Raw genomic sequence first — 20212 nt, 5'->3', positions numbered from 1 at the left:
TTTTATTACTTGAATTTATAGTCTTCTTGAAACCCATACAGCAATTGTAAAGCACTAAAAAGTCAGATTCTAATTAGTAATTATCGTTTCGTTAGCAAAAGTGTGCCGCTCGTATGGGATGGTAAAGGAGTTTTGTATGGTAAAAGAGTACTTCGGGATGGTAAAGAAGTACTTCAACATTGCATTCAGGCTACTCCAGCGGGTTTTGAAACATATAATACACTTTCTCTACTTTTTCTAAAGCGTAACTTACTGGATTTTAAATTTCAGTGATGGTTTTCGAAAATGCTTATATGTTTTATATACACTCTATAACAAAAAAAAAAAAAAAAAAAAAAATCGACGCACCAAGAAGGAGTGATCCGATTGAGACGAAAATTTGTGGATAGGAAGACAATGCATAGAATAGTAAATGATTAAATTCTCAGAGCAATTGAATAATTTAAGTCAGAGTTACAGTAACAAGTTCAATAATGTATTGACCCGCCTCTAACCTGGATACAAGCTAAAGCACGGCGTGGAAAACATCGATAAAACTTTCGGAGGGTGTCCTGCGGTATTTCCGGCAAAATTCGCTCCAAATCTTGGACGAGGTTATCAACATTCCTTGCCAGATGCAATCGCCATCCCACCATATCCCAGACATGCTCGATGGGAGAGAGATCTGGCGATCTGGCAGGCCACGGAAGAGTTTGACAAGCTTGCAGACAGTTCATAGCAACACGTGCCGTATGTTATCTGGCACTGTCCTGCTGAAAACCAGCCGACGGTACTGCAAAAGGAACGGCAGCAAAACAGGTCTTAGGATGTCGCCGACGTACCACTGTGCAGTAAGTGTACCTCTAATTACGACCAAAAGGGTCCAGTTATCAAAGGAAATGGCACCCCAGACCATAATGCCTTGTTGAGGGCCAGTGTGGCGTGTAAAAGTGAAATCAGGATCCCCCCTCTGCCCTGGGTGTCTCCAAACAAGTCTTCGAGGATCGTCATGACACAGTTGGAAGCGGGGTTCGTCGCTAAAGAGTATACATCCCCAGTCGGCACCATTCCAACCTGATCGAGCCATGCACTACTGTAATCTGGCTCGGCCGTGTGTAGGCGTCAGTGGCAGGTGGCGTAACGGTCGGCGCGAGCGTAGATTTCGTTGTCTCAACCGTCTGTAAATGGTCATAATGGACACTGGTGTTTGGATTGAACGTCTGATGGTTCACAGAGATGAAGAAAGCGCTGTGACAACTGATCGGACAATCAGTCTGTCATCACGATCTGTTGTGACCCTAGGTCGACCGCTACCATCCTGATGCTGAACTCTGCCATTTTTCACCCATCCTTGACAGCATCTTCGAATTGCCGCATCGCTTTGACTCAAATGACGAGCGATTCTCCGATTTGACCTACCCTCCTCTTTCAATCTAATGATACGACCTCTTTTAAACTCTGACAGTTGCTCGTAATGAGCACGAACCACGCGGCGAGGCATTTTTAAGCTGTTGAAAGGTAATCTGGATCGCAATCAAACCGAAAGTTTTAACAACTGTTGAAGAACTGCTCTTTATATACATCTGTTGGATGCGCAGTTTCGATGCGTTGGAGATCAAACTATTCATTCATTGGACACCAAATTTTAATCATTTGCATATCTGGTCAAAACACTTATTCAATACGAAATTTCAAAGCAATGGGATGATTGCTTCTTGGTCCGTCGATTTTTTTTGTTATAGAGTGTATTTTCTCAATTGCTGAACGTATGAAAACTGAAACCTCGAATAAAAATACCAGTTCATTCTCAGAAAAATATACTCTATTTTTATTGTATTCTTAAATAGTAAATCCATCGTTGCTCATCAGAGACACAGTTTTTCTTACTTTTCTTGCAGATATACGAGGAAAAAGATTCACACAGAATGATGATTCTTGTGTCAGATAATGCTTGTGAAAATAGTCGTTTTAAGAGAGGCAAAGGCTGGGAAACGCTTGAATGGAAAAACTTTTGCGGGACTGAGAGCAAAATCCCGCTAAATATCCCACGGGATTCGGGATTGGAAACTCTAATGGAGGCACCTGGACTCTCACGTTGCGGAATCGGAAAAGGAATTTAATTTAGCATATAGTGCCGGATCCAAATAGACACTCGAGGAATGATTATCATGCCGCATGAACTATACCGCATGCCTATACTGAGCTAGAGCCGGGTTTAAATCCATGACTTTGTACGTAAAAGACCAACACCTGACCACTATTATGCCATCCTGCAATGAAAAGTTCATTTACTTCAGATGTTCGCAAAAAGGAAAAATTATAACGATACCCTAAAACTCCAAAAATTTTAATTTTAGAGAATTTTCCTGATTTCTGTTCGATGAAACCAAGCTGATTTCACTCCTGTAGGAAGTAGTTTTCATCAACAGTTTCTTACAATTTGAATTGAAGCACGTAATGTTAAGGATCATCTATTATGCTAAATATACTAAGTGGACAGAATTTTTTAAAACCAACATTGAAAAAAATCATGATGTTCTTGATGAGTCATGTGACCTCAAGCCTTAAAAATTAAGGAGCATTTTTTTTTTCGATTATCCCTCGCCTAGAACTGTAGTGGGCAGAAATATATAGTTTTGAAATACAACATTAAAACCCTGAGAGGGGGGGGGGGGAAGCCCCCCCCTTGACTTTAAGCAAATTGATTACAAAATTGTTTTTCTGATTACCCATTTTGCTATAGAGCGATATCAGATGGTTTGTTGTAAGAATTCTGCGCATGTTACTTGCTATAATTTGACTCACAGGTCTTCTTGCCGTCAATCGTTCACTTAGTCGTCGTCATTTGTTCAAGCTACAAAAATTACTTTTGTCAGATAATATAGTTTGTTAACTGAGATATGACGTCATGCAGAACAGGTGAAGTGTCACAGACGCTGTGATAGCAATAGCAACAGTAAAGCTGATCCAGAAGATGGCGCTGCCAAAATCGACTCGGCGCGCTGAAAAAAAAAAAGAGCGTTCTATGGCTGTGGTGCTCAACCAGCACCTCCTACAAGAAAGCTTTCTCACTGGTCCGTTAATTAAAGATTAATTCGATAGTAAATTCGATCTTCTTGAAAAAGAAAACATAATTCTAAGCCTATAATAAATTTTATTATAATTCTGTTATTTATTATTTTTCTGTATCTTAAATAAACATAAAATTTGGCACTGTATGATAAGCAACGAATAACATTATTTTAAAAACTATATCTTTTAACCTTTAACGCAAAAGAATGCGTAAATCACTTACCTGTTCTTAAGGGAGTCCGGGACACATTTTGAAAAAATTTTTATTATGTACTTTAGAGTTTTGAAATTTTTTGCACTGATTCATCATTTATTTAATAAGCAAAATCATAACATAAATATGAAAAAAAAATATTTTTTTATTTAAGTTTAATTAGTTTTTTTCAAAAAAATGGGGTTGCTTTAAATTGTTATAACTCAAAATATTAATGGTCAATTTTCAATTTTTTTCAAAAAAGTATGCACAAATATCTAAGCTTTAATTTTTATTCGGAGATTTTAAAAATATTGATTCAATAAAAAATAAAAAATATTTGAAGAAAAATTTCGAAAAATTCGAAGATACTTTTTTAAAAAAAAATCATAATTTTTTGCAGTAAACGTTTTTTTCAAATTCGCCGAATAAAAATTAAAGTAAACTGCTTGAAAAAGATATGCTCCAAGTTTCATTACTTTATCTCTATCGGTTCCTGACTTATAAGAGTTTGAATGCAAGAAATCGGGAAAAATTGCATCATGGAGAAAAACGCGTTTAAAGTTTTAAAGTTAAGTACACATTAGTTAGATGCATGCAACAAAAAATAACTAAATCTTTCGTTCTATTTAAGGTAGAAACAAGATTCAAACGTCTTCTTAAATAAAAAGAAACGGAGCAATTTTTCAAATTATAAAAAAAAATTGCAAAACTTGACGATTTTTGTGTCCCGGACCCCCTTAAATAAAGTTATTTTATACATTATGGAATATTAAAACTTGTTAAGGATTTTTTTTTCTTTTTTCTTCTTTATAAGCCATGATTACTAAAATACCGTCACATTTGTATAATTTATTCAACAATAAAAATGATGACTAAATCGACGAAGTAAATTCCGCTGCAAAGTAACAATAGTCAAAAAAAAAAAAAAAAAAAAGGCGCGGAATCGAACTTTGTCTGAGATTGGAGATTGGTGCACGCATTGGCGAGTGTTGAGAGCGCTAAATAGACAAATAAGGATTTTGGCTCAGCCTTCTGTTGTTACGTTATGAGGACTTTTAGGTTTGCGGTAGAATGGCTTTCTATTAAGGTGGTGCTGGTTTAACGCTTTTTACTCGAGTGCGTACCTCGTATTAAGACGGACATAACGGGCCAGAACACATACACAATTTAAATACATTTAGATTCATTCTAAATAGCATCGGGAAACACGGAAAAGAGAAGAAAATACAAACCAAGTACTGTTGTTATCATTACTGCATGCTTATTTTATTGATACGAAGTTTCCACCTATTTTTAGAAACCAATGTCTGACCCTTTGGCTTGAAATTTTCAACAATCATTCTTACTCTTTACTAATAATAAAGCTGAAAGTCTCTCTGTCTGGATCTCTCTCTGTCAGGATCTCTGTGACGCGCATAGCGCCTAGACCGTTCGGCCGATTTTTATGAAATTTGGTAAAAAATTAGTTTGTAGCATGGGAGTGTGCACCTCGAAGCGATTTTTCAAAAATTCGACTTTGTTCTTTTTCTACTCCAATTTTAAGAAAATTTTACCGAGCGAATTATCACAACGTGGACGACTAAATTACCAAATTATCATAACGTGGAATTGTAACATGGGCAAGCAAATGAAACTAGAAAATTGGCGAGAAATTTATCATCCATTATTTATAAATATACAGGCGAACCAAATGACCTTTTAATTATCTACTACGGACAGAGCCGTGCGGGAAACACCAGTACCAAATAAAGATGATCGGTTGTTTTGGAATTTTCCAGACAGACCCCATCATTTCGAATTTTTCTAGTGGGGAGGAAGGAGGGCAAAGGGCATTGAATATTATGGCAAGAAACAGCAAAAAAACACTCTAACTCACACGTAAATACATTATTTTCCCAAAGAAGGGGGAAGGGGGGACAACTGACCCATCTGGCTACGCTAAATGACTGGCCTGGTGACAGAACATAGTTTTCGACTCGTAACATTGAATCTAACAACGGGTCACATCAACCAGCTGCACGAACCCCTATGATAAGCCAGGGGCGGACTGGGTCCCTCAAGAGGGCGCCAACCTTGACACCCGAAGGGCACAAGAAAAAAAAAAGAGGCGCACAAATTTGATGGCGCAGAAAAAGGGGGGGGGGGTAAAATAAACAAATAAATGAATACATGAAATAAATGAAAAAAAAACAACCCTGAAGGTGCAGTTTCGAGGGTGCAAAAACACTGCAAAGTCGTACAGGAAAGGGGAGGGGGAGCGCACCGACCCGCGGGAGTCCGCCCCTGTGGTAAGCGTTGCTCTATATGGAGTGGTCATTGGGCTATAAAGGGAAAACTTTAGGACGTTCCTTACCCGGTTTCAGCTTTGTGTTCAGCATTTCATCGAATCTATTTATTTTCATACATACAGAGTGAGAACAAATGACTGACCTGAGTTTAAAAATCATAGCTTCACAACTACTGAACGTATTACAATAAATGCTACAACATGAGTGTAAAGAAAAATGCACCACTTTTCCTGCAGTTAACAAATGTTCGATATGGTGAGCTTTTTCATTTGTTACACGACAAACATCTAATCTGCAATCCAATTCGTTCGACTAGCTATGTGATTTCATTTTATGGAGTTACGTCAAAGGTCAAAGACAAATGTTTACCAACCCCCGATGCCAAAACCACTACAAAAACTTAAAGAACGCATTTGTGTAGCATTACGAATCATTGACAGGGTGATATTTCAAAATCTGTGAAAAGAACTAGATTACAGGTTAGATGCTGTCATGTATAATCCGGACCTTTTGTCCAGCCTGCTCAGAAAACCGAACCTTATGTCCTAGCTGTCCAAAAATGAGGACCTTTTGTCCGTCGGACCTTATGTCCGCTGGATCTTAATTCCGCCGGACCTTCTGTCCGTCGGACCTTGTGTGCGTGACTCTAGTGTCCGTGAACCTTTTGGTTTTGGACCTTATGTCCGGGTCCCATGTATCACTTATTGTAATACGCGCAATAGTTCGAAAATAGGATTTTTTGAAATCGGATTCATCATTTGTGCTCAGTCTCGTTGCCATCCCCACATGTGAATACTGAGAATCATTTTTTAAAAACTGTCCCAGCAGTATTGCAAAAAACATATTTTGTTTTTGTTACAATCAGTGAAAGATCAGCATTATGATCATTTAAAAAAACATAGCAATGAAACAAGAGTACCTGCAAGGCTTGTAATTGATCGTATAGGTGTTCTACTGAGAGGGCTCCTAGTAGCACGCACTGTACTTGTTCACTTTTTAGACACCAGGCTAAAAAAAAAAAAATTGAAAAATCATTTTTTTTTTCATCTCACTCAGTTTTAATTTAAAATATCAAAAAGTTTTCATAAAAGTATCAGCATTAGATTCAGCATAGAAAGATATGGATCGTAGAAAATTTATTAAGTAGTAAAAGAAAATGTTTAAGATAATGGACCCCCTTTTTTTTCGGAGATAGAGATACAACGTCAGTAATTAAAGATGGATGCTTCTAAACCCCTTTTATAAGACATCTATATATAGTTATTGATGTATGAAATAGTACACTCAATGTTCTATACAGCGGTTCTCAACAGGGGGGGGGTGCCCTAGGGTAGCGTTGGAGGATTTCAAGATGGGGTATATCAGATAAATTAAAAAAAAGAAAACAATGATTAATTCAATTTTGTGGTCACTCAAAATATTAAATAAGTGTCAGCTCTCTCATTGATATTGTGAAAGTGACTAATAAGTGCACGCCAACCTCACTTAGATCCGAAATTACTTCAAAAAAAAAAAAAAAAGTATTTATTTCTTTGCTTCTTGGATTTCATATGTTCTAGCAATAATATGTTCAAAATAAAGCAGCAATGTTTTACCTCCTTGGTTAATTTCTTACATCACTGCAAGGTGGCGTATACCATTTCTAGAATCCCGAAAAGAAACACACGCAAAGCTCTTTTAAACAGAAGGTTTTTCAATGCGGATAAGTTCTCTTTCTCCGCATATTGGAAGCAGTCAAAAGTAAACACAAATTTGTTTTGTTTTTTTCCTTTTTGAAACAAGTAATAAATTATGACCTTAACAGAAGAGATCTCGGATAGAGAGAAGCGCTCAATTGTGGACGCATCTTGAATGAATTTTAGAGGCGTGACTTTGAAATTATTAAATTATTAATGTATTGCGAATTCCTGCAAAATTATAGATTCCGGCGATTTTTCTTATTTCTTTTTGTCAAAAATACATTTTCTCTTTGAAAAATTTAATAACGATTAAAACAAGTCCGAATTTTAGAACTTTCCGAATTTCGGATGCCCGAACTTGAACTAAAATTATGTACATGGCACGAACACGTCTTCGAAGCAATTCTTCAACAGTTAATTGCTCAAAACTCGCGAAAATCAAATCAAAAATTCAGCAATTTATAACTCTCGTCCCTAGAAGTACTAAAATGAAATGTATTGTCAAGACAGAGCCAAGTGCTACCTATAGTAAGCTGCGTCATAGTACAGCCGAGCTTGTCGGCGATATGGGTGAGCTCTCGCGTCTTGTACTGGTGCTTGGGACTGTGGCTTCCATCTGTATTCATTCGATCCTGTAAGGCTGATAAGCTCTGAAATATGCAGTTCATAACATTAGATCAAACAGGACAAAACACTAAAACTACATCTGTAAGCTCATTCTAATTGAAAAATCAACATAGTACACAAACATAGTGGTACTAATGAGCAATAAGTTACCTTCCTTAAGACAGGGCTGAGGCAGATATTGGGGGAGGGGGCGGTGGGATTGTGAAATTGAGAAGGGGGGAGAGGTTAACAAAAAGCATGACATCACATGTTTTTTCATAGCTATCTGCGTAGGAAAAACAGCGTGACACATGACGAAGGGGAGGAGGGGAGGGGGATGATGAGAAGTGCTGTGACACTTTGGAACAAGGGGGCGGGGGGGGGGAGTGGAGGGATCTAAATTTGTTGAAGAAAAATGTGACATCACTTATGGACAGCCCTTAAAGAGGCTAGCCGATGACAATGCCACTGAAACAGCTTTCTGCCGTAATTTGTCCAGAATACGTTATTTACTTGCGTTATTTTTTTACTAGTTGCTTTATTTATTTTGTTCATAATGGACAACGCGTTAATTTAAAATTTAAAGTTTTGAATCAATTTTACCACATTTCTTCATCAGTACGAAAACTGATTTTTAAAAAGAAATTCCCTCGTGCGCCAGTATGTCTTTCTTGTGCCAATTTCCCACAATGCAGATTTTTACTGTGTTTCAAAGGATTTACACAGGAATATCAAATTATTACGAATGTTATGGCCACAAGTCGGGCTTGAATTTCGAAAGGCAATTTCGCGAAAGAATTTCAATCCCACGAGGAACTGCATAGAAATTTTAAACAGGATCTTCTCCTGCCAGAGACCCTCGGATCTCGAGTTCTACATATTCCCCCGCAGCGGGGAAAGATATTCGAGAAGCGAGCGACTTACCATTTTGAGATTGAAAAGACGAACAAGCAAATGCAATATGTATTGAATGCAAGAAGAGAGCCAAGGCTTTATAACGCTGATTTAAAGAGGATCCCATACATTTTGCATGAACGAGAAATCTGTTTTCAAACGCGCCCGACTGTTCTAGAGTGGAGTATTAGACGGGAGGAAAAATGAAACGTTTGTTTTCGATGTGCTTCCCCATCCACTAGATATCATATTCAAATCGCGGATTTTTCATCTTTTGGGAGGCCTCAGTGCATAATGAGCTGTTGCTACTCTAATTTTCACTTCCCACTGCGTTTGCTGAATGTTACCTAACGCTGGGAAAGAAAGTCATGTGATTTTTATTTATTTTATTCATGCTTCAGTTGTAATGTGGAGTATATTTCGCTGCTATGGTAAATTTTAAACTTTCGCTTAACACTCTATTTTATTTTAAATCTCTTATGCAATGTAAGATAACTGAGTCACTCCAGTGGTGCAGTGGGGGATGGGCAGGTTCTGTGTCAACACCCTCCTAGAGCAGTTGGTTTTAACTAAAACCCTGAATCGTTGAATCAAGTAGCGACACGTCCGCCATCTTGGGGCTAAATGCCACTTTCTTCCTATGTCTGCCATGATTAAGTAGCGTGTTTTGCTTCCTGATTGCGGTTTCTTAATTACTCTACGCATTGCCCCACTTAATTCTTATAGGCCGTGACAATCGCTGAAACTCATGGCAACAAAGAGGGCGCTACTGGGAACCCGTTTCCATTTCGTTGCCATTGATTAATGGATGCAGGGGTTCCCTGTGGCGCCTCTTACGATCAAAATGGGCGACGTCCCATCGCAAATAAGTAAACTATGAAATCTTGACATTGATTGGTGGATGCATGAGCTGCTTCGGTTTAATACAGAAAAGTATTAAATTGCCAAGGCCCGTTAAGCGCCAGCGCCATCTAGTGGGGCCATGTTCTATGTTAATACACAATTCAGGAAGCAAAACACGCTTCTTCATTGTAGCAGACATGGGAAGGAAACCGCATTTAGCCCCAAGATGGCGGATCTGTTGGTACTTTATCCTACGATCTAGGGCTTTAGCTTTAACCAGTGATGTGGCAGATATCCTTATCACTGATATCCGGGGGAAAATAAAGAACTGTATCCGAATCCGCATACGTTTTACATTTGACAGATCTTAAACGGATTTTTTAGTTTTAAAAGAGAAATACATATTCGAAATTCGACCATGAGTAACTATGAAACACTACTAAGTTCCATTTCAATTAGTTTTTATTTCTTCTAAAAAATATAAGTTATATTTTCAGCATTTAAATACAGTAGATCCTTGTTTTACGCAGGTTTATTTTACGCGGATTTAAATATACGCGGTTTAAGACTTGACACCTTTATTTCATTTAACGTGGATGAATTTTGATTTTACGCGGATGTGGCATTGCACATATATAAAAATATCCCCTCTTTCAAAATCCAAATTCCTGAGATTGTAGATAACCTGTAATAAACTGCTTTTTGGAGTGCTAATAAGCGAGCTTGGGCCAATGGAGACATTTTTTTGCGATTGGTTCCTGGGCTCTTTTCAGAAGTAAAGTTGTTAAACTGACACAATTCAGAGGCCACTGGGAGAAGAGCTTTCAGAAGTGACAAACGAGAACGAAACCAACGAGGATGCCAACGACGATGACACACAACCAAAATCTTTCACACTGAAAATTTTGAGCCATTCCTTGACAATGGCAAATGATATTTCTAATTTATTAGTCAAGGAACATCTTGTCATGGAAGTGAAGCGAGTGATTCCGTAAGCGTTAATGCCCCACAAATAACTACGGAGAAAAATAAAATCAATGACTGCATGACTGTCAAAAGAATATGATAATCAGTTCTTTTTTTATAAGCACTTAGTTAATTCATGTTTTCTTTATGCATGTTGTGCATTTGTTCCGGAATAAGTACACATTAAACTTATTATATATATATATTTATCTAACACTAGAATGCAGTATTTTTTTCATCTATGGAACCTAAACCCTATTTTAACGCCTCTATTAAGTCTTTATTTACGTGATTTTGACTTACGCGGCAGTTCCGTGGAACGTAGCCCCCGCGTAAAACGAGGGTCTACTGTAGTCAATTATTATTGATTCGGAGATTGCGTTATTCCTTATTGAGCAATCACATTGCTTATTGTTCTCACTTGACCTTTGAATGACGTTCCTGTGATTTTATCCCCCCCCCCGCCTCCCTTTGCAGCATCCCCGTCGACCGCTCTCCCGATGCTGCTCCTCTAGCGAAAACCGTCTCTAGGTTGCGTCCATATCCTACACACACACCTACACACACATACACACGCACTCATGGCTGCACACAGACACAAATACACACGTCTACATACACACACACACTCGTGATTGCGAAAATCATAATTTGAATTCCAAATGTCAAAATTCAAATTAATTTTATATATATATATATATATAAACATTTTTTCATCATTCTTCGAAAAACATGAGACTAAATTCTCTGTTTATCGTTTGCAAACATGTTCTCGGCTGTGTAATTTTGGGCGACAGGGGCGAGTCGAGAGGAATGGGACAGTGCTGCATTTATGCCGAAATAAAATGCAAAAAAAAGAAAAAAAAAAGAAAATTAATTTGAATTCTGAAACTTTGAATTCAAATTATGTTTTTTGCAATCACGAACTGAGACAGGACCCTACTCATTGGAGTTATTGTTCCTAGAAACGGCTCCTGTCCCCCCCCCCAAACCCGCCTCTCCTCCTGGGCGGTTACGTGTGCATAGTTGTGTGTGTAGGCTTGTGTGTGTGCGTAGACCTGCGTGTATGCACGTAGGCGTGTGTGAGTGTATGTGTGTGAGTGTGCGTAGGACATGTACGCCTCCGACCAAGAGAAGCGGATAGCTCAGGACCGGAGCAGCCACGCCGCCTGCAGAGGACGGTGTGCGGTGGTGCTGCAGACGCACCTGGTCCAAGCTGAAAAAGGAACCAGACGCCAAGGACGGTCAAGTGAGGACAATAAGCAATCGTGATTGCTCAAAAAAAATCTAGTTTTTCCAGTAGATGTAGCAGTTTTAGACTCTTGCTACTGAACAAGTTACGAATAATTTCTCATATTTTATTTCGGCATAAATGCAGCGCTGTCCCATTCATCCCGCCGTCCCATTCCTATCGACTCTCCCCTACACTTCCTAGCATAATCACTTACGAATAAATCACGATCTTGACGATGTTTTCGATGTGTGGATAGATTTTTCTGAAGAAGTTGTGCCTTTACCCTGACAGCAATACCTTCCGTCACAAATTTTACACTTGGACGGGGATTAAATTGGGTAAAAAATAGTTGATATCCGTATCGGAATTCGCGGATATAGACACGAACAATCCGTATCCGTATCTACGCCTCTACATTACTAACGATCCGACACATCACTAGTTTTCTTATACAGTGCAAGCCGAATTACGATAGTTTATATGCATGTCAGAGAATTGTTATGTACCCCTCTTCTCCATCAGAAAGTCAATTCTGGCTGTGCGGTTATGACCAGAAAAAAATCTGTTTTGTATTGAATCATTTGTACAATCGTGAGATAACACTATGTAACACTATTTTGGGCTAGAAATACGTATATTTTTTTTCAATTCGTAACATAATAAAAAAATTTAAAAAATGTTTTGCTGCAAAAATGTTTCTTTCTTTCTTTCTTTTTTTTTTTGTAGTCAAGACAACAAAAGTTGAAATCTGCATAGATGAGACACACAGTTTTACTTGCTCTTCTTACAGATATACTACGAAGAAGATTCAAACTTCAGATGATGCTTGTGAAAATAATCGTTTTATGAACGGCAAAAGCTGGAAAACATCTGAATTGAAAAAAATTTGCAGGATTGGGAATCCCGCGAGATTGCGAAAGAAATCCCACGAGATTGATTCCGCTAAAAATACTGCGGGATTGGGTTTGGAAACCCTATATGAGACACACAGTTTTACTTGCTCTTCTTGCAGATATACGGAGAAGAAGATTCAAACTTCAGATGATGCTTGTGAAAATAACCGTTTTATGAGCGACAAAAGTTGGAAAACATTTAAATAGAAAAAAAATTTGTGGGATTGGGAATCCCACGAGACCAATCCCGCTAAAAATCCTGCGGGATCCCGCGGGATTCGGGATTGGAAACCCTACTGCATACTCTTTACAGAAACCGTATACATTTTTGGGTTTCTCTTTACTAAAAGGCAAAAAAGGAGCGTTATGTTTCAAATCAGGTGCAACCAAAATTACACAAGTAATTAATTCTAAGATGACAGTAAACCTATGATCTGTAGTTTTGCGAGAATTTTTAGTGATAGTAACATCGTACCACGGCAAGGAAAGTGACACAACGCAAGATTTTGGAAAAGCGAACTAACTATTGATATGAAATCTAAATTTAATGCTCTTCCTTGTGAAAAAACTCGCGCAAAAATAGTTTACAAAACTGGTGCCAGATAACTTAAAAACGATATATAATCGATAGTAACACATCATTAAAGTTTCATAAATTAGAAGAGAAAGTTTCGTACTTTAAGTATGCTTTTTTAATTTAGACAAGAAAAACTTACCAGTAAGCATCACATCGTAATGTTTTTGTGCATCTTCATACATATAATAGCCAATTCACTGATCGAGTAACGCTGACGTCCACAACAATGAAACTCGCACCACGGCATCGGTATGATAATTTGATAATATTTTCTGGTAATGTTTGACATGCAGGGAAATGCTTTATTTTAACAAGGCTGAACTGGATCCGGTAACTTAACTGTTTTATTGGAAAGATTCGTTTTAGGAGAATGAAGAAACGAAAAAGGGGTCAACAATGAGCAGTATCTACTGGAGTTTAGGGTTCATCCACTGGAGTTAGGGTTACAATCTCAACTATCAAACAGGTAATGCCTTCATTCAAATGTAGAAGCAATTTTCCTCCGTCATACCTTGACGCTTGACGGGCGATTTTCTAGTTTCATAAATTAGAAGAGAAAATTTCGAACTTTCAGAATGCGTTTTTAATTTAGTTTAGACAAAAAAACAACTAGCCAGTAAACCTCACATCATAATGCTTTTGCGCAAATTGTAATATCTGAGATCAAGTCACTAAAATCTGCTAATGCGTAAAACCTTAATTTTCCCAAATTCTGTTTATTGTGTTACTTTGTTTGCTGGGGTGCGATATTTTCTTTTCCAGAATATTACATGTTTAAAGTGGCATTGCAATCTGATGAAATTCTCATTTTCCACAATATTTTGTAGCGGAAGAGAAATAAAAGCAAACAAAGTTTTTTTACTTTCAAAGATCCCCTCGAAAGAAGTTGAACACCTTCATCGAATTTTCCCGTGAGGAGTCCAAAGGCTTGGGGAGACCAAGTTATTGTGCCGGTACCTGAAAAGTTAAAAGATACATTTGACACAACTTTTTAAAATAACAGAATATGTAAAAAATGTATTCGCCAAAAACTTCAAATTATTATTTACTGAACAAGATATGCATTTCACATTACAAACAGTAAGTTCCGTAACCAAAACTATAAATTAAGAAGTAGCTTGTTGGACATAATAGTCCTCATGTATACAAGGTCCCCCCCCCCCCTCCCAAAAAAAAATACTCACACTTAAACTGTCACTGACGTGCTGCCTTTTTAGTATTGCAGATATGATTAATTATCACAGCATGGCAGGAAATCAATTTAGTTTGGAAGAATGGAAGTTGTCCTGAAATGTTATTGGAAGACCAAAAACGCCATGAAAGAGCAAGACGATTCAAAAGGGAATTCGACCAATGCGCCGAACCATTGCTCCCATCACTAAAAGTTCTCGTGTACTTGTGGGTAGAGGGCGAGGGGGGGGGGGGAAGCCCGCTACGCTTCTGATTGAAAAGTGTAACTGTAAAATTTATTCCTTTCATTGAAGAATTGCAAAGAACATAATACATTTTGAAAAATCTTGTTCCAACAAATTCCTTAAGATATGATAATAATAATATCGTAAACTATATTGAATTACCTGTTTGGAGTTGGAGCACCCACAAATTATCTTCGTTTAATTCCATCTAAGTTACGTATGGCTAAGTATACGCATGGTACATGCTAATGACGCCCTTTTTAAATAAAAACACTTCACCTGGTGAACAAATTTAAGCATAAACGCTTACCTATCTTATGAAAGAGCTCTGGTAAATGAATTTCCACCTTTTCCCTCTGGAACATATGATATTCAGTCTGCTCTGCGGACGGAGGAATGAGATGACATTGGCGTGCCACCGTGTAGGCCTCCTGAGATGAAAAATACGACAACACTATTTTAAATTCATAAAATTCCTTATAGTAAAATTATTTATAGAAACATTTAAACCAGAAGCGCAAACTCAGACAAAAACTAGTAAAGAATATCCCTAAAGTAGTTATGAGTGTTATACACTGAAATGTAAGTCATTATTGAATATCTTGGTCAAAGTGAACTGTTTGATTAGCTTTGGGAGGAAAAAGGGCACAGACAGAATCATTATTTTGCGAATCCCAAAACGGTTCCGGCTTATTTTTTTTTTCTAAAATTCTGAAAGAGATTCGGTTAATCACCGATTCGGATAGTAGGAGTTCGGATGATTGGAGTTCTACGGTGAAATATTTGTTTTCTTAAAAAATTATCATTCAGAGAAATGAATAGGCAAAATAGTAAAGCGTATGACGTTTTCTTGCAAAGAGTTATCGGGTTTTGTCTCACAACATTTAAGTATTACCCTAAATTTATGCCTCCCACCCGGTGTTTTGGCAGGATTGATGCTGTAGAGACATTTTTAGAAAATTCAGACTTGTGACTATCTATTGAGTGTCAATCATAAGTTTCGAACTACAGTATTTTAGAGATTTCTCGAATATCTATTTGGTTCGGATGCTCTAGACTAAGTAACATGTCTTGTAAAATTTGCAACCTAAGAGACCTGGAGCCTCCATCTGGGTGGGACACTTGAATCAAAATCATGAAGTGATAGTGGATATCCGCTAACCGTGGTACCACATGAAGGGATTGGAGGCCAGCTCCTGAGGAATACGTTATGTCTTCAAATACAGGGGAACCAATATGCAGCCTTATAACTAACATCAAAATTTTTTCCAAAGGTCCCCCATGTCCTTCGATCTTTATTATTGTTTGTTATACAGGGTGTCCGAAAAGTCCTGCACACATTAAAATATTTATAGAAAAGCAACAAATTGTCGAAAAATATGCAGTTTGAATCCCAATACTTCTTTGATTCACGATTTGTTTTGTATTTGTGCCTTTTTGAGCAAAAGGTAACAAATCCGTCCTCTGCACGTTTTATTTTGAACAAAAGGGCACAGATCCTGAAAGAATCTGTAGTACGAAGACTTTTAGCTCCAAAGGAACACATGTCCAAAATCCTCAAATTTTAATCCACTACTTTTAGGTTCATGTACTTCGATAAGAGAATATGATAAGGTGAAATATTAAAGTTTTGGTGAAATACGAATTTTTAACATTCAGGTTTTCGTTCAAAAGGGCACATATCGAAAATTAGATGGCGATATCTCCTTGTTTTTTTTTTTTTTTTACAAAAAAATTTCTTACTCTGGGTCATGATTTGCTGTGCTTTTGTGCTCAATTGTGTACCCAAATTAGTTGATAAAACTATTTTGCTCTTACCCTAATTCGTTTTTCTCACTTTCTGAACATTTTCGGAAAATGGATATGTTCCCTTTTCATAAATTAGTCCTCAAGTGGTTTGAGCAACAAACGGTGCACACACTCAACACTAGTAATGACGATATTACTTTCTGGTTAATAAAGCGATTAAACAACCTCATATGACGTTTGGTTTTCTTACTATGATGTTACAGCTTCACCTTTAAACACAATTTGGAAGTCATTTCTTTCATTCCTTTTTTTTTTTTTTTTTTTTTTACGATGCCATCATAAAAACGTTCTTGAGCCTGTGAATTATTCTTGTACAAACCGCAAAGTTATAAGACAATTTTTTACTTTTCTATGACTTTTTAAAAGGTGTCAAGGAATTTTTCAGGCACCCGGTACCTTTTTTTGTGCCATGTTCACCAATCAAATTTATTATTATTTTTTTTACAATTCGTTTTAAGTACTCTTTGAGATATTTTGTTTTGAGAAGCTTTGAAAATTTAATTTCCACATAAACAATCCTAAATTGTATCACCATTGGCTACAGCTGGGGGGAAAAAAAAGTAAAAAAAAAAAAAAAAAAAAAAAAACGAGCTGATGTGTGCATCAAATGACTTTCTTTTACGCCAATTTAATGATAATAGCGCCTTAAAGTAAGCAAGGAAACACTAAATATTTCCACCCTTAGTTTCTTGCGAACCGGAACCAAAAAACGTTTTACACAGATTTATTTTCCCATTATTGTCAATTTTAATGTGATTCAGTGGTTAAGTCTTTAAATATCACCAACATTGGTCAAATTAAAACCAGATTTAAAAAAAAAAAAAAAAACTTGACTAACTTGGCGGCCAAAAACTTGGCGATATATCACCAAGTGTTTGACAAATTGTAACACCACTTGAGTTAACATTGAAATTAATAATGCTTTCCCCCTAAAAGGTGTAAAAGACCCTTTACCCCTTTAGGAACATCAGAATGCAACCAAAAGGGAAGGTGCACAACTAGACCCCACTGGGAGTCTACGTACCAAATTTCAACATTCTAAGTTATACCGCTTTTGAGTTATGCGAGATACATACACATATACGTACAAACATACATACGCACGTATATACGTACGTCACGAGAAAACCCGTTGTAATTAACTCGGGGATCATCAAAATGGATATTGGGTGTCAGTACGTTACTAGGCATATACAGTCAACCCTCGTTTATCGCGGTTAATTCGTTCCAGACTTTACCGCGATAACTGAATTTCCGCGAAGTAGGATTCTGTATTTATAAACCGGAAATTTTCCTTATTAGAGTACATAAAACTTACTTACGACTACTTAAATAGGTTTTTAGATAGAGTACCCTAAAGGACATGAAACAGCACTCTTAGCTATCATTAAATTTCTAGTTTTCAATGTATTGTACAAAATAATACACTAGACTAAAAAGACATCACGTTATTAATTATTTGGAAATAAACTACACACCCACTTGTAGTTCTTACACACTACTACTAATCTATGAAAATAGCTCAACTTGTTTGATGATAAATTAATTGCCAGTTAGTGACCGTATGTGTCCCCGTTTTTCCTCAATATTCATCCTCATTAAAGGTATTATGTACACAACTTAAAAAACTAGTACATTGTTGAACACCATATACACTACAGGTGTTTATCCCTTAGTAATAATGCAGTGATTTATACTTTTCAGTTAGTGCTTAACGGTTAAAATGAGACAGCGATTCCCTTCACTTTCTTCGGAGATTATATACCTCCACTCCCTCAACTAGTTCAACTACAGCCCCTCAAAAGAGCTCACCTTACTTAAAAGACATACTTTGTTATTCTTTTGTAGTAAAAACTTTACACGAGCGCATAAAAAAGTTTAATTAAAGCTGGAAAACGAAAAGAAGGCGGATGACCTTGAAGCGAAACATTATTTATATCATTTGTAAAAGGCAGAATCTGCCAGAAAGCACCGAAAAGTAAGAGGCATGGTCTTGCTAATCCTATCTATTCCAAAATAATAACAAACTATTACAAATGATACAAATGATATTTTTGCTTCAAGGTCATCCGCCTTCTTTTCGTGGTCAAACTATACTATATTTGGAAAAAAAAGAAAAAACCGCGATGTAGTGAAGCCGCAAAAGTCGAAGCGCGAAGTAGCGAGGGACGACTGCATCCACGTGTGGTCGGGTCGAAAAAAAATCTCAACATTCATTCAGGGGTGAGCAGAATAGAAATTAAGGCCGATTTTTCGAGAAAATTTTGTCGCGAATACAATACTTCCTTTTTTGTAAAAGGAAGTAAAAACTATCACCGATGTGAACGAGAAACCTCATATAAATCAGATTTTTCATAAAAGTAATGCAGCAAAAGATAAGCAGAAAATAATACAGTCTGGTACCGCATGAGTCGTCCGAGAAAAATTCTTTTGGTCAATTAAAAGATGTAAGGCGATCGTATCTACATAAAAACGTCATAGGAAACCAGCAATTTCTTAGCGGAAAAATATAATTAAATAACCTTATCTCTGCCGAAAAAAATGCAATTATCTCTAACCGGAAAAGTAATTAATTCATTTATCTTTCTTGCGACTAAAGTATCTATTGAAATTTCGCAGCAAATATATAATTGCAAAGGAAAATCTGATCATGGCGCATGATGAAAGTGAAATAGAATACTTAAGGTCAAAACAACAACAATATAGTACCAATATTTTTACGAGGGTCGACCCAAAAGTAAGGTTCCCATGAATTTTCAAATATACAGCACTATCTATTCTCACTGAAATTTACATAGTTGGAAAAAAAAAACGTTTCTCTATTTTTATACACAATCGCCATCTTTTTCTGTGCATTATTGTCGACGGTGCCTCAACTTCTATATCGAGTGTCACAGAATTCCACCGCCAGAGTTAAACGTGACAGTCAACAAACCACCCCGTTCTTGATTGCATACCTTAGCTTGAGTCTAGTGATAACCACTCGTTTCCTAAGTTTTAAGGAATACTTTGATGGTAAACGTTTCCGGAGTGACGGCGAAGTCAAAAACGGGTGAAATGCTTCCTCAACGGGTTGGCGGTTTAATTCTGTGACACTCGACACAGAAGTTAGGGATCGTGGACAATAATGCACATAAAAATTACTTAAAAAAAAAAAAAACGCCTTCAAAAAACACAAAAGAACTAAAAAGCAAAAAATAACCGATTACACTTACATACTATTTACTACCCACACCTAGGAATGACATTTATTTTACAATTCCAGTACAAAAATCAATTAAACTAATCACCCAATTATAAAATAAATACTGATTTTAATTACTATACGATGAATTATTTTAGATACCTAACTAATGTACGATCTCTTAATTTTTAATAACCTTTTGAAGTCGGGACCTCCTATAAACTACTACCTAACGTAACTGACAACCCACTGATCCTGAATTAAACACTAATTTAACTGAACACGAAATTAATCTTTAAAACTAAACCTACTCAGATACGAAAATACACCGGTCACGGAAACACCACGGGACCTGTGACGTTATCCGCCCGCTGACGTAAGCTGTATGTATCCACAGCGTGCGAAATTCGAAGTTTCTTGGATTTCTCCGGGACCCCTTATCAAATCCAGACCAAATTACAGTGGGACCATCTGGGAAGTATACCCTTCCAAACAAAAAAAGAATTTTTCAAATCGGTCCAGTAGTTTTGGAATAATCCGAAAACACACATAAAAAGCCACATGACGAAATCATAAC

At 37.0% G+C, this 20212-nt stretch overlaps 1 protein-coding gene across 1 annotated transcript in view; it reads right to left on the bottom strand.

Moving 5' to 3' along the window:
• Window positions 1-20212, bottom strand: part of LOC129224992 (voltage-gated potassium channel subunit beta-2-like) — a 144890-nt gene that overhangs the window by 6834 nt on the left and 117844 nt on the right. The window contains exons 11-14 of the mRNA XM_054859539.1: window positions 14953-15073; window positions 14090-14184; window positions 7738-7864; window positions 6455-6543 (exon numbers count right to left, since the gene is read on the bottom strand). Coding sequence (XP_054715514.1) covers window positions 6455-6543; window positions 7738-7864; window positions 14090-14184; window positions 14953-15073 — 432 coding nt within the window. The remainder of the gene's footprint in view (window positions 1-6454; window positions 6544-7737; window positions 7865-14089; window positions 14185-14952; window positions 15074-20212) is intronic.

This window comes from Uloborus diversus, chromosome 6 (assembly GCF_026930045.1).
Source record: "Uloborus diversus isolate 005 chromosome 6, Udiv.v.3.1, whole genome shotgun sequence".
In the NCBI taxonomy this organism is placed as follows: Eukaryota; Metazoa; Arthropoda; class Arachnida; order Araneae; family Uloboridae; genus Uloborus; species Uloborus diversus.
This window is presented reverse-complemented; position numbering and strand designations above follow the sequence as displayed.